Source organism: Podarcis vaucheri (assembly GCF_965113315.1).
Source record: "Podarcis vaucheri genome assembly, chromosome: 15".
NCBI classification, from domain to species: domain Eukaryota; kingdom Metazoa; phylum Chordata; class Lepidosauria; order Squamata; family Lacertidae; genus Podarcis; species Podarcis vaucheri.
The window spans coordinates 1,320,496-1,334,508 of NC_138753.1; the positions used below are offsets into that span (position 1 = coordinate 1,320,496).

A 14,013-nucleotide genomic window follows, 5' to 3' on the forward strand; every position below is an offset into this window, starting at 1 on the left:
GCGCTTCTTCTGAGGCGCCTTTGGTGGTCGGGGCGGCGGGGGCGAGAAGATTGAGGGGCCGCCCTAAGCTCGGGGGCACCGAACAGCCTCCCTCCGCTGTTATTGCCGCCATTGCTATTATTACTACTATTACTATTATTATTATTATTATTATTATTATTATTATTATTATTATTATCCTCGCTCAAGTAGCGTGACGGGGTTGTGTCTAAGTTTTAGTCGGACTAGACCCCTTCTCTGCCAGGCGAGGGGCCAAGAGATTTTTCTGCCGCAGCTGTAAGCCGCCTTGAGCCTCTCTCGGGGAAAGGCGGGGTACGAGAAGCAAGAGCAAGTGGTTAGGGAACTGGGTACAACAATTGTTCTTCTTCTCCCCTCCTTTTGCAGCACTGCTATTATAGTTCTATTACCAGTATACTTACAACTTAGTACTCAACCTTCACCTGCAGGTTCCAGGGTGAGTCACACCAGTTTAAAATTCTGAATTAAAAAGAATGAAAAAAACTGCAATCACAATGTTAGGCTGGGTATTAAGTGTATGAATATTTGTGAGGGTGGGTAGAGAGAAAGAGACCAATGTTCAGTTCTGGCTACCCCCATTTAAGAAGGATATTGAGAAGCAGGAACGAAGGTGACCAAGATGGCAAAGGGTCTTGAGACCAACCTGATGAGGAACAGTTGAAGGAGCTGGGGGTGTTTAGCCTGGAAAAGAGGAGATAGAGCCATCTTCAAATATCTCAAGGGCTGTCGCATGGAAAAGGAACATGCTTGCTTGCTTCTGCTCCAGAGGGTAGGACTCGAACGCATGGCTTCAAGTTGCAAAAAAGGAGATTCCGACTCAACATCAGGAAGGGATGTTCAAAGTGGAACAGTCCCCCTCAGAAGGTGGTGGACTCTCTTTCATTGGAGGTTTTTAAGCAGAGGTTGGGAGGCCGCCTGTCATAGATGTGTTGGTTGAGATTTCTGCATTGCAGGGGGTTGGACTAGATGACCCTCTGGGACCTTTCCAACTCTACAGTCCTATGGTTCTTTCTCAAGTGCCAAATGCCAGGGGGAAGAGGTGTGGTTTCAGCATAGGATGAAAGCTCTGGGGATGGAATTTGTAGTGCTTTTTGGAACATTACCATTATTGCTGTCATCGTCCTTGTCCTGCTTCTTCTTCCCTCCAGGGTGACAAGCACCATACTCACCTGCCCCAGCTTTACCTTCACAACAACCCTGTGAAATAGGCTGCATGGTAGGTGTGGGGGATATCTTGGGGGGGGGAGGGATATCTGTAGATGTCATCACAGCCCCTGGTCGCAAGCCATGCTGACTGCTGGAGCCAAGAAGAATTGGGAGCCCAAAGGCATTTGAAGGGAGAGCCACAGCAGGTTCCTCATCCCTGGTTAGCACCCAGAAGCACACCCTCATATGTCTTTGATGCAAGAGATTTTTTTAAAAAATGCCCTATTTATTATATATTTTTGTCATTATTAGAGCATGTATTTTTGTGTTTTTATACTGTATTGTAAACCGCCCTGTGATCCTTGGATGAAGGATAACTTTAATAAAGTACTACTACTACTAATTTTCCACCTGCTCTGGTCTAAATTCACCCTCTGTTAAATCAGGTATCTTCAACCTTTTCAAGCCCAGGACCCACTTTTAACTCAAATGTGCATTTGGGGCACTATTCCTAATCTTTTGCCATATATTTGCATTGTAGTAGTGCTATTGTTTTAACCTACCATTGCAGAGGCTTGCACTAGATGACCCTTGGGGCATAGCTGTCAACGTTTCCCCTTTTTTAAGGGAAATCCCCTTATTCCGAATAGGATTCCTCGCAAGAAAAGGGAAAAGTTGACAGCTATGCCTTGGGGTCCCTTCCAACTCTACAGTTATGTGATTCTATGACCCACAAGTGAGTCCCAACCCACCTGAACACCAGTGCATTATCAAATAGCTGTAGATTGTATAGCCTCTGAATGGTTAATCAAAATTTGGATGGATTTGTTTCTAGCTTATCATGGACTTACCTGTGGAAAAATGGAAGCTTTACATTAGCCAGAAACTGACTTCACTGCAGCCATTATTGAAGGAACAACTTTGTCACTCCATGTCGCTCAGGGACAGCTTTCTTCTTTCCTTGACTCTTTTTCAGTAAGTAACTTTGAGTGATGTGTGTGAATATTTTGCTGAGAAGCCTGCATGCTGTTCCTCTGCAGTTCGGCTTCTGAAAAAAACCAAAAACGTTGAGCTAGCTGCTTGACTATGGTGAAATTTAATAACATCGTTAATTTGTGATTGTTATGCAGTGCCACACCATTCATTTCTCGGAGGGGAGCATGTTGCAAATAATGACAGCGAATCGTGGACAGAAAAGGCAGCAATGGCCACCAACCTAGATGGCTCTAAAGAAGATTAGACAAATGCATGGAGAGCTCTATCAGTGGCTAGTAGCTATGATGGCTATGCTCTGCTTTCACAACTGGGGGTAACAATACTTCTGAATACCAGCTGCTCAAATCAAAGCAGGGAAGAGTTGCTCTTGTGCTCAATTCCTGCTTGCAGCTTTCCCACAAGCCAGTGTGAGACCAGGATGCTGGACTAAATGGGCCCCCTTTGGTTCTTCTTATGTTCTTGCATTAGATTATAACAGCCAATACCAATTGTATTTGCTGCCTGATATGTATTCCTGTTTGCAGATGGGCACACAAACTAATGCCATTCCTGCTCTCATTTCCTGTTTTGACAGAATTCTGTGACATCTCTAGTGCTGACTCTCTGCACACCTGTCTCAAATCTCTCCCCCTGTCTCTTGCTCTTTTCTCCCTCTTGTAGTCCTGAGGATGAAGAGTATTTGCTCAGGCTGTCCAGGTACTATTGTGTGAAGAAAGATCCTAAGATGACTCTGTCCTGCAAGGAGGAGGGGAACAAATGGTTTCGAAAAAAGGAGTATAGAACAGCAGCAGTACTCTATTCCAGGGTAAAGACCTGAGAGTGGATGAGGGCACTCAACACCTATTTATTTATTTTGTTGATTCCCCCCCCCTTTCACTCAGAGCACTCTCAGCGAAGTTTGCAATATAACATGAATAATGCAAAAATGGGACACAGGTGGCTGGGTTAAACCACAGAGCCTAGGACTTGCCGATCAGAAGGTCGGCGGTTTGAATCCCCGTGACGGGGTGAGCTCCCGTTGATTGGTCCCTGCTCCTGCCAACCTAGCAGTTCGAAAGCACATCAAAGTGCAAGTAGATAAATAGGTACCGCTCCGGCGGGAAGGTAAATGGCGTTCATCTCGCTTTATTGGCCAAGGGAGCCGGCGTACAGCTTCCAGGTCATGTGGCCAGCATGACTAAGCCACTTCTGGCGAACCAGAGCAGCACACGGAAATGCCGTTTGCCTTCCCGCTGGAGCAGTACCTATTTATCTACTCGCGCTTGGCGTGCTTTCGAACTGCTAGGTGGGCAGGAGCAGGGACCGAGCAACGGGAGCTCACCCCATCGCGGGTATTCAAACCACCGACCTTCTTATCGGCAAGTCCTAGGCTCAGTGGTTTAACCCACAGCGCCAATTTTGCATGGCTGTTCCTGAGATCAAGGAGCATGTTTTTGTCTTGTGTTTGGGTAGAACTGGATGCCCTTTTGAATCAAGACTGAACCTTTCAAAATGGAATTCAGCTCAGTCTTCTTACATGGTCGTTTCTGAGATCAAGGAGCAGGTTTTCATCTGTGTTTGGAATCAGTTGGATGGTGTTTGGATAGCAGACTGAAGCTTTCAGCACTTCACTGATTTTAACTACGGATTTCAAAACTGCTTTGCTTTTTTTGTTTTCTTAGAAATCCTGAGCAGTGCCACGTATGAGACTGCTAGTATGTTAACAAAGCTAAACCACAGCAGAGCAAAAGCTATAGCTGGGAGACTAAAAGCCATCAAAGGGGTGTGTGAGAGAGAAAGCCTGGGAGTGAGAAGCCATAAAAAGGATGGGCCAGGCAAATCCCAACATAGGGCAGGGAATTCAGCATTTTGGGCACTGCCACAGAGAAGGCCCCCATCAAAGTCTTTTCCACTCATAAGAGAGATGGGTGTGAAGGGGTGTGTGTGTGTATGTAGTGGTTAAGAGCAGTAGACTCATAATCTGGTGAACTGGGTTCGCGTCTCCGCTCCTCCACATGCAGCTGCTGGGTGACCTTGGGCTAGTCACACTTCTTTGAAGTCTCTCAGCCCCACTCACCTCACAGAGTGTTTGTTGTGGGGGAGGAAGGGAAAGGAGAATGTTAGCCGCTTTGAGACTCCTTTGGGTAGTGATAAAGTGGGATATCAAATCCAAACACTTCTTCTCTTTTGAAGGCACACCAGTGCATTTTGCCTCTGCAGTTAGCTGTGTCCTGTGGCTGAACTGAGGTTCCAACCAGAAACTTCCCAGCTCTTGCCCTTTAGCCACTCTACTTATTTGGCCTCTTTCTCTGATCTTTCCAGGCACTGTCCCACGCAGAAGCTGGCAGCCCAGAAATGGCAGTGTGTTATGCCAACCACTCGGCAGCTCTTTTCCACCTGGGTCAGTTTGAGGTGAGTTGGGGCCAACCAAGCATCACATTGTCCAAAGCCATTGTTTCCAGTTGGAGGCCTGGCAGTCAGAAAATCACATGCCCCCAGAAGCATTTGTGTGTCTGTGTGTACAGTGCAAGCACTGCAATATTTAGGGCTCCCCCACCTTTGGGGAATCCGGGTTATCGTTTAGAGTTAGAGCATTGTTCTTGCATTCCGACAGTCCCAGGTTCAACCCCTGGCTTTTCCAAGAAGGGCTTCTTCTGCCTGAGCCTCTGCCAGTCAGTGTAGATTTTACTGAGCTAGATGGCCCAATATTCTCACTCAGCATAATGCAGCTTCCTGTGTTTCTAACATGGTAATGCACTCTCTGATTGTAAAATAGCTCTCACTGCTTATTGTGCCTGACTGAGGTTAACTGCAGGATAGTGATTTCCTGTAAGTAGAAAGGTGAAAGCTTGGGGGAGCAGGGGTGTGGGAAGTATCATTAACGTGTAAGCACTTCTGGGGGAAGCCATTTACAACACAAAGAGAACCTTGCACGGTATACATGGCACTTGTAACTAGCAAGCTAGCAAGCGGTGGGGCAGATGAGGACCTAGTTGTAGCTGTAAATGTAATAAGAAAGTTGAGCAACAGAATAAGCAGAGCTTAGGACATTGTAGTATCCACAACCCCCTTTTCAGGCTTTCAGAAAACCTTTATTTTCTCCGCAGGTTTGTTTGGAGGACATTAAGAGGGCACAGGGAGGGGGCTACCCAGAAGAACTGCTCCCCAAGCTGTTGCTGCGGAAGGCCAACTGCCTCCTTTCTCTAGGTCGATTTCAGAAGGCGACAGAAGCCCTAGACAGCATGGAGGAGAAAATGTCTGCAGTCCAGAGTCTGGAAGCTGCCAGCCATCATGTGCTGCTTAGTAAATTCAACCAGCTGAAACTCAAAGCCTGCAAAGGGAAGAGTGGTTCAGTCTGTCAGCCTGCTGTGTCTGACAGGATCCAGAAGGATTTGGAGCCCTGGGAGGAGAGCAGTAGGATTTCATGTGCCTCTGCATCAGTGAGCTTAAACTTCTCTGCGTGCAAAGGGCGCCATTTAGTTGCAGCCAAGGATATCCTTCCTGGCGAAGTCTTAGTGAGGGAAGAGGCCTTTGTAAGTGTGCTATGCCCCGGGGAAAGCCTCTTGCTTCAAGGCAGTGCAGAGGCCATGTTGAATGGGCAGCCGGCTAACGAAGATCTTCACTGCCACCATTGCTTGAAGCAGCTGCTGTCGCCTGTTCCCTGCCAGGGGTGCAGCTATGCCAAGTACTGCAGCCATGCCTGTGCCCAGCTGGCATGGAGGACCTACCACAGCAGAGAGTGCTCCTTCGGGGGACTGCTTCTGACATTGGGAGTGTTCTGCCATGTCGCCTTAAGATCGGTTCTGGTGGCAGGCTTTGCAGAGGTCAGCACTTTAATAAAGCAGTCACACACAGAGGAAGTGGTGACAGAACCTGTTGCTGAAGCACCAGCTCCCAGTGTGGTTGTAGAAGAGAACTTGGCCTCCTCCATTCCTGGTTGTGATGCTGATGGGCGGTACAGCAGTTCCTACCAAGCCATCTTCTGCCTTTTGCCACACACTGAAAAGCACAGCCTTGAGCTCAGGCTCCTCTGCAGCCTGAGTGTTGCTGCCTTGTGCAAGATGCTTGGAGAAGCTGGTCTGGAGGCTTTCATTTCAGGGAAGAGCACACCTGAAGACCAGGGAGGACCAGAAGCTGGCAAAGCATGTCCTGAGTGGGAGGTCCCAGGGGAGGCCATGCTGAGGCACATGCTGCAGCTGCAGTGCAATGCGCAGGCAGTGTCTGCACTCCACGTGTCAGGTGAGTACACATGGGATTGCTCTTTCTCATGCTTGGACTCCCTAGAGGAGATGGGCAGAGTGTGTTATACATGAGGAAGCACTTTTAAGAACTGGAAGCTGCAAAGGCCTCCAGATTCTTCTGGCTGGGTTCTCTCCTTCACTGCTGAAGGCAGTAAATGCCTCTGAATACCAGTTACCACTCACATTATATATTTCATTGGTAGTGAGAGGTATTGGAGGGCAGGGTGTGGTTGGTTGGCTGCAATGGGGTTTGTTTGCATTTGTGAGGAGGGGAGGGCTTGTTGGGTCAGGAAGCCAGATTGATTTGTATGCTGTTGATGGATTCTTTTTGTCTTGTTGGGCTATGAAGGTGATTAAGGGGAGCCATACCAGGGTGAATGCATCCTCTTCTATTTATCCCCTTGTCAGTTTCAGTTTATTGGTTAGCTTTTCTAGGAAGGGCCTATCCTGAGCCAGGTGCCACCCATTGTTGACTGAAGCGGGGTTCGCTCAGGAGTTGGCTTCCTTTGGGTGGGTTGTGTATTTCTTGTAGGAAGGCAATGTGTGGTTTCATGGTGTTTACTTACAAGTCGGTGCGTTTTCTTTTGATCAGGTTTCCCAGTCCCCTCACATTTAGTGTAATTGCTTTTAAGCTAGCCATTTTGTTTGTCTGTTTTACGGGATAATTCCCTTCTAACCTGTCTGGGTTGTCCTGTGTTTCTCACCTTATATTGGCTATTGAACCTAATGTGCTGATATATAGTGTGGTGGGTGGGGGAAGAGCAGGGGTTAGTGTTAGGAATGGGCTGAAGATTGGGGGGGTAGGTTATAGAGAGTAATCTTTATGTAATTATATAGGTGTTTGTTTGGGGTAGCTTAGACCATTTGGCTCCCAGCCAGTTGGTCCTGTGTCTCATCTGGCATGAATGGCCTTATTTGAGAACAGGCTGTCGTGGGTCAGTGAGATGGTGCCAAGCGCCTTTGTGGCACTTGTGTTGGGTGTAAAATTTATAAAGAATGTTGTCCGCTGGGCCGTTGGTGGGGTGCTCCCAGTCCTGGTGGGGTTGAGACCACTGGTGGGGCTGGGGGCTCTGTGTGGCCTCCCTGGTTGTCGTCCCCCCACCAGCGGTGGTGGCAGTGTTGGTACGGGGACCAGCCAGGTCCAGGACCTGCCAACCCACCCACCCCCGGTTGGTGCTGGCGATCCTCAGGTGCTCCACTCAGCCATGGTGCCCTCACCATCTTGCCTTGTCAGATGTCCAGCCAGCCTCTTCTGATGTTCTTATGGATTCCTCTTGTCCCTAAAGGCCTCATTGTCACTTTCACTCAGGGGCTGAAAATGGGCCAGTGGCGAGCAGCAGACAGGTGCGTGTGGCCACAGCTCTCTACCCCGTGGTCAGCCTCCTGAACCACTCCTGTGAGCCAAACACCAGCGTGACTTTCAGCAGCAGAACCGCAGAGGTCAGAGCTTTGCAGTCAATCCCAATAGGGCAGGAGATTCTCCACTGCTATGGTGAGTAACTGCTATCATTTGGCTGAGGAGGGGGCCAGGTGAACTGATGCCTGGAAACCCTGTCACGCTTCTCTCAAGAGAAGCCAAAATGTACCAGTGGCGTAGGTCTTGGGATCTTATCTTGCTTGTACGTCCTCCCTTTCCCTTTTCTCCCTCCTTGACTGAAAACGGGGCTTAAGGGCCTCATGCCTGCAGATCAGCCTCTTTAGTTTCTTGGTGATGCTGAAGAAGTTCTGGGGAGCTGCTCTCAAATTCCTCAGGATGCTGGAATTTGGAAAACAATTTCTCTGCTTCTTTCCAACATTTCAACATGCTTTTTGTCAAAATGATTACAGCTGAGTTCTATGATTTTATCATTTTTATTTCAATTACTGTATCTGGGATTGAAAGTGAATTTGAGAACCCAGCCAACTGATGAGCGAGATATAAATTGTTAAGTAGTTAGCACAATATCGCATTTCTGGGTGACCTGAGTGCATGGAATTTTTCCAGCTCAAGAAAGCTCAGGCCAGAGTGAAAGGTGCACACAGGAAGGCACCAAAAGAGCCACGCTCTTGAAAGTGTCCAATTATTCATTTCAGTTATTTATATCCCACCTTTTCATGATACAAATCATACCAAACAACAAAAAGCCTTAAGGTCCCCCCGTCGCCTGCCTCCTGCTCTCTCCTGGAATCCTCCCCGTAGGCGAGTTGATAGTGGATGAGGACCCCGTGGGACAGAGAAGGGGGAAAGTGTTTGTGCCTGTTCAGGGCCAAACTCAGGGGAAATAAGCTTTCTGGTTTTGCAGTGGGAGATGGCACGCTGTTGGTCAGCCTCACCTCTCCAAATCTGTTTTACAACCTTTAAAAAACTGACCATGCTTATTTCCTTTAAAAGCCATCCATTAAACATTAAATTGAATGAAGGTAGTGTTCTAACTCTTTTATACGTTTTTTAATGGCCATCAACCTGCCCATGTTACTGGGAGGGGCAAGACCTGAGAGCTCAAATAACATTGGGATTGCTGGCAAGTCTGCTTGTTTCTGGCAAAGCAAAGGCAGCAGGAGGAAGCTGGTCTCAGAACCACAGAAAAGCGTGGTGCAAGAGCAGTGGCTTTGATCTGCTTTTGCAAGCACCCTACACTCCAGATCAGTTTCCCCTTGTGGCTGTGGCTCCCGTGGCTATTCTTTGTGTCCTCTCTCAACAGGGCCTCACAGGTGCAGGATGGGGGCTGCCGAAAGGCGTAAGCGGCTCCTTTCTCAGTATTTCTTTGAATGTTGCTGTCCGCCCTGCTTGGAGGAGCTGCAGCCCAACTCAAGAAAGAGAGCATCCTCCCAAGGCGGTCTCTTCCGTTGCCCTGCCTGCCACAAGCCCATGCAGCAGGTAATGCTCTGACAGGGTTGCTTCTGCGGTACTGAACGGGGCAGCTGCATCTTTGACTGGGGGGGGGCACAGCCCTCCAGTTTACAAGCTGAGGACGTTCTCCGCTTATGATAGTTAAGAACGTAAGAGCAGCCCTTCTGCATCAAGTCACAGGCCTCTCCAGGTAGGCATTCTGTTCCCATGAGCCAGCATGAAGGCAAACAGGCCTTTCCCACTGTCGTTCCCCACCAATTGGCACCTAGACATGGAAGAGGCATAGTATGGCCATTGCAGCTTCTGGACACCAGTCCACGCTGTGGTGTGTGCTTGCCTGGTGGTTTTAGCCTTCCTCGCATCCTTTTGCTTTCCCCTTTCATGATATAACTAAAGGAATATTTGAAAAGGAATTTCTCCACACATAGTTGTGGAACTCACTCCCAGAAGAGGCAGTGATTGCTGCCAACTTGGATGGCTTTAAAACAAGATCAGACACATTCATGGAGAAAGAGGTGGCTATTGATGGCTGCTAGCCAGAATGGCTGTGTTCTGCTGCTACTGCTGGAAGCAGTAAAGGCCTCTGAACAATTGTGGTGGGTTGGTGGGTGGGTTTTTTTAATTCATTAATTTTTTATACTGCCCTCCTGGGAAACACAAGTGGGGGGAGTTGCTGTTGCACTCAGGTCCTGATAGCAGGCTTCTTGCTGAGTTGGCTGTTGTCAGAACAGGAGGATGTACTAGTTGGGACCCCTTTGGCCTGATCCAGTTACGGTGCCCTTCTTAACGTTTTTCATTGTGAGAGTAACGCTCATGTCATTTGCTGCAAAGACACTCAAACCGATTTTTGCATAAATTGGGCTGGATCTTTGCCTGGGTCGGTTTATGGGGTGCCCTTTTCCCCCCAGCACCACGTGGCTCAGGGGTGTGATGGATGAGGCTCTGTAATGTGATAGAAACAGGGAGCTGTCCGGTGGGTTTTTCCAGGGCGCCGAGGGTTTGCTCCATTGCTCCAGTGGGGCCTGCAAAGTACGAGTTCATGAGGATCACTTCCAGCATCAGCTCTGTGACCTTCGACTGCAATCCGAGGCAGCCTTGGAGCTTCTGCAGTGTGGCCACCCAGGTGAGCATCTTCTGCAACAAGTGCCAGTGCTGCTGCTTCCTCACTGACTGGTTGGCACAAGTAGAAATGACCTTCCCTAGGATGTCATGTTCCTGATGACCACATGGGGGCAGCATTGTTGTATTCAGGCTGTTCCCTCTTAAGGAGCCGCCTTTTGGGAAATACTGAAGGGGAGAGGCCAGATAAAATGTGAGGCTTAAAAACACCCAAGAAACTCAGGCAGGGCCTCTCCCTGGGTAGCTTGTGTAGCTAGAAGAGGGGTAGGAACCAGGAAGCCCTGGGTTTAGCTACTTAAACGTTTCTGCCATACCTTTCTGCAGCCTTAAGAGCCACTCAAGGCATCTCACAGCAAATCAGCCCTTAATAACAATAAAAACAAAAGGTGACCCTTTTATCTGTCTCGACAGCAAACCTCCACAGCCGCACATATGCAAATCAATACAGAGATCTTAACAGAAATCTGCCCCACAGGCCTCTTGTGAATATGGCCAAGGCTGTCATGTGTCCATCTCACAATTGCATTGGGCCTGGGCCCAATCTTGAATTTCCAGATCAGTCGATGGAGCTGCTTCTGAAATGCAGGTTGGATGCCAAGAGATTCCTCTCTCCAGCGCACTTGATGGTGGGAGAGATTGAGGATCACCTGGCGCAGGCCTACGTCACCCTGGGTAAGGTGCTCTTTTAAACTAAGGGGGGGAACCCTTTTTGGCTCTGCCAGCCAGAGCCTTATCTGGCCCCACCCCTGCAGATCAACTTTGATGCGGGGGGTGTTCTTGCATGGAGAAACCCACCTGCTAATCACATGATAACAGATGAGTGACAGGTAACCTGTCCGGCCCAACTGTCAAAATCCCAAGCGCTCCGCTGGCTGTCAGGCCCTTGGGAATCCCAAGCAATGCGCTTTGCAATCCCTGTGCAGGCAATACAGCCTGCTTCAGCTCTCCTGCCCATCAGCTGATCATAACTGCATATATCCCTAGCACATCCCCCACAGCATTCACTGTCTTTCTAAACCAAAAAGGCCCCAATGCACCAACCTTTCCTTGTAAAAATGGTGTGCCAGCTTTTTCATCATTTTGTCCTCTTTCAACACCTTTTGCCAGCTCTCTGATATCCTTTCTTGAATCAGGGTGACCGGAACTGTATGCTATATTTATTCCAAGTTCGGTTGCAGCAAATAATTGCATAAGGCATTAGTGCAGTTTTATTTTCAGCCGCTTCCCCAACATCCTCCAGCATGGAATCTGCCTTTTTTTGACACAATCAGACTCTGAATTATCATTGTCTTTGAGGTAACCACGGTGACCCCAAGCCCTGCCAGCTAAGATCCCCTAAGTCTGCATATATGGAGTTAGGGGTGGGTTTGTTTGTTTGTTTGTTTGTTTGTCTGCCTGATTGTTTTCTCCAATATGCATCACTTTGCACTGATATTTGGCAGTTTGCACTTGAGTAGTAAGTTTGCATGATTGATTGATTTTGCAAGGTTCATATAATCTTAAAATGGGAGCTTAGCAGGGCTGTGATGATAACAGCCCATGAGATAATACATACAGGCAACCACCATTGCTTAGAGCTAGAGCCCTCTGTAATCTGTAAATAGATAGCATTTAAGATAATGAGAGCATGAAGGAGTAGCTGTGAGGAGGCTAAGGAATCACTCTGGCACCCAGTGAAATGATCCCCACATTATTTCTCCTACCTCACTCCCAATCTTTCCCAGGGAAATGGCAGGAAGCAGCAGGGCACCTACGCAGCAGTATCCAGACTGTGGAAGCCCATTACGGCCCCTCCAGCATAGAAGCAGGCCAGGAGCTCTTCAAACTGGCACAAGTCCTCTTCAATGGGTAAGTGCCCCTCCCCCGCCTCCCCATGGTGGCTCACAAGGCACATGCTTCCACATAGCAGTGGACAGGAGCAGCGTGCTTTTCAGAAGGGGCTTTTCAGCGCTGGCCTAGGGAAAGCAGCTGCAGGGTTCGCACAGAGGGGTTTTGTGGCCCACCCTGCATCCCCTTAGGGGCTGTGGAGAAAATGGACTTACCTGTGTCATAGGACTGGGAGGCATGTCTTGGGGTCGCCTCATCTGACCCCTGCCTCTATTCAAGGCAGAAAGTCCTGTTCTGGAAGTGTCCGCAAGAGCCACCTTTTCACTGGAACCCTCCAAGAAGAGCCTGAGCACGTTGCTGTGTTACTCAAGGGCTGAATCACATGGGAAGTTAATTGCATGTTAAGAACATGTGTATATTTTTAATGTAAATAGCAGCTGCTAAGCCTGGAAGCCATGTGGAGGGGGAGGTTTAGGTTTTTTTTTCCCCCTCTCCCCCTCCCTGCCACGGTCAGGATGAATTGCTTTTCAGAGAGATTTTTGTCCAGATTGTGGACAAATTGCTGTTACATAACACCAAGTTCTTCCTAATAATTCACTCCCCAGAACCTCCAGCCCTATTTTTCTCTGCCTCCTCGTCCTTCCTGAGGCCTCCTGCTCTCCCTCCCTTCAGCCTCTCCTCCTTCATCTTGGGTGGCTGAGATTAGGTCCAGAGCTCAGCTTGGGGTTCTGTTGAGGGGAGGGAGCCATCGCTGCAGCCCTTTCAAGAATGCCTCCTTTTCCTCTGTGGCCAGGCGTGCTGTACCAGAAGCCCTGCACACCATCCAGGAGGCTGAGAATGTTTTGTCTAGGCACTTCGGCCCCCAGAGTCCCCAGCTGCAAGAGCTGCAAGAGATGAAAGCCTGCCTGGAGGAGTTGCTCAGAGGAGGCGGAGCCTCTGTTGCCAAGATGTCGTAAGTGAGAAACATGCAGGCTGCCCGGTTAGGCTGCTGTTTGGTACCCTTGGCGGGGATGAAGACACCTGAATGATGGGAAGGACACGCCCTTTGTACTCTGGGCAGCCAGAGGCAGGGAGCAAATCATGTGATATTGGCAAACTTCATTAAACTTCCCCAAAGGCTTGAAAACCCATTCCTGCCTCTGCCCACTTGTTCCAAGGAGAACACAGAAAGTTGCCTTGTGCCAAGTCAGACTTTTGGGCCAACAAGCCCAGGATGCTCTCCTCTCATGGGCAGGATCCTAGGTAAAGGTAAAGGTACCCCTGCCCATACGGGCCAGTCTTGCCAGACTCTAGGGTTGTGCGCCCATCTCACTCAAGAGGCCGGGGGCCAGCGCTGTCCGAAGACACTTCCGGGTCACGTGGCCAGCGTGACATCGCTGCTCTGGCGAACCAGAGCCGCACACGGAAACGCTGTTTACCTTCCCGCTTGTAAGCGGTCCCTATTTATCTACTTGCACCCGGGGGTGCTTTCGAACTGCTAGGTTGGCAGGCGCTGGGACCGAACGACGGGAGCGCACCCCGCCGCAGGGATTCGAACCGCCGACCTTTCGATCGGCAAGCCCTAGGCGCTGAGGCTTTTACCCACAGCGCCACCTGCGTCCCCCAGGATCCCAGGTAGAGAAGGGCTTTTCCCACTGGGAGGGGGAGATGGTTGGGCTGGAGCCTGGACCTTTCCCATGCAAAACATGCTCTCTTCACCACTGAAGCAGCAATCCTTTGCCATGAAATTTTCCTCAGTGCGTTGAAGGTGGTGGCTGCCATCAAGTACATGCTTTGGGAGGGGGAGAGGCATCTGTGTCCCGGGGGGGTGTCCTCAAGTCACAGGATTGGGAGGTACCTGTTAGTTCATACAGGTTT

General features: G+C 49.3%; 1 protein-coding gene and 1 long non-coding RNA gene across 3 annotated transcripts; one reads left to right on the forward strand and one right to left on the reverse strand.

Moving 5' to 3' along the window:
- The first annotated feature begins 157 nt into the window (after positions 1-157).
- SMYD4 (SET and MYND domain containing 4) lies at positions 158-13,286 on the forward strand. 2 transcript variants are annotated; one of them, XM_082201742.1, is made up of 12 exons: positions 158-454; positions 1,167-1,234; positions 2,000-2,139; positions 2,821-2,965; positions 4,462-4,551; positions 5,247-6,378; positions 7,690-7,872; positions 9,062-9,237; positions 10,198-10,333; positions 10,885-11,001; positions 12,054-12,177; positions 12,950-13,286. In XM_082201742.1, the coding sequence occupies exons 2-12, from the start codon at positions 1,232-1,234 to the stop codon at positions 13,110-13,112; spliced, it is 2,409 nt and encodes an 802-aa protein (XP_082057868.1). In that variant the 5' UTR covers positions 158-454; positions 1,167-1,231; the 3' UTR covers positions 13,113-13,286. The 2 variants fall into 2 exon arrangements, with proteins under 2 accessions (XP_082057868.1, XP_082057869.1); XM_082201743.1 differs by lacking the exon at positions 1,167-1,234.
- LOC309520350 lies at positions 419-12,943 on the reverse strand. The gene is made up of 3 exons (XR_014214226.1): positions 12,372-12,943; positions 2,016-2,212; positions 419-477 (listed from the first exon to the last, which is right to left on the reverse strand). It is a non-coding gene; the product is annotated as an uncharacterized lncRNA (long non-coding RNA).
- Positions 13,287-14,013: the final 727 nt, after the last annotated feature.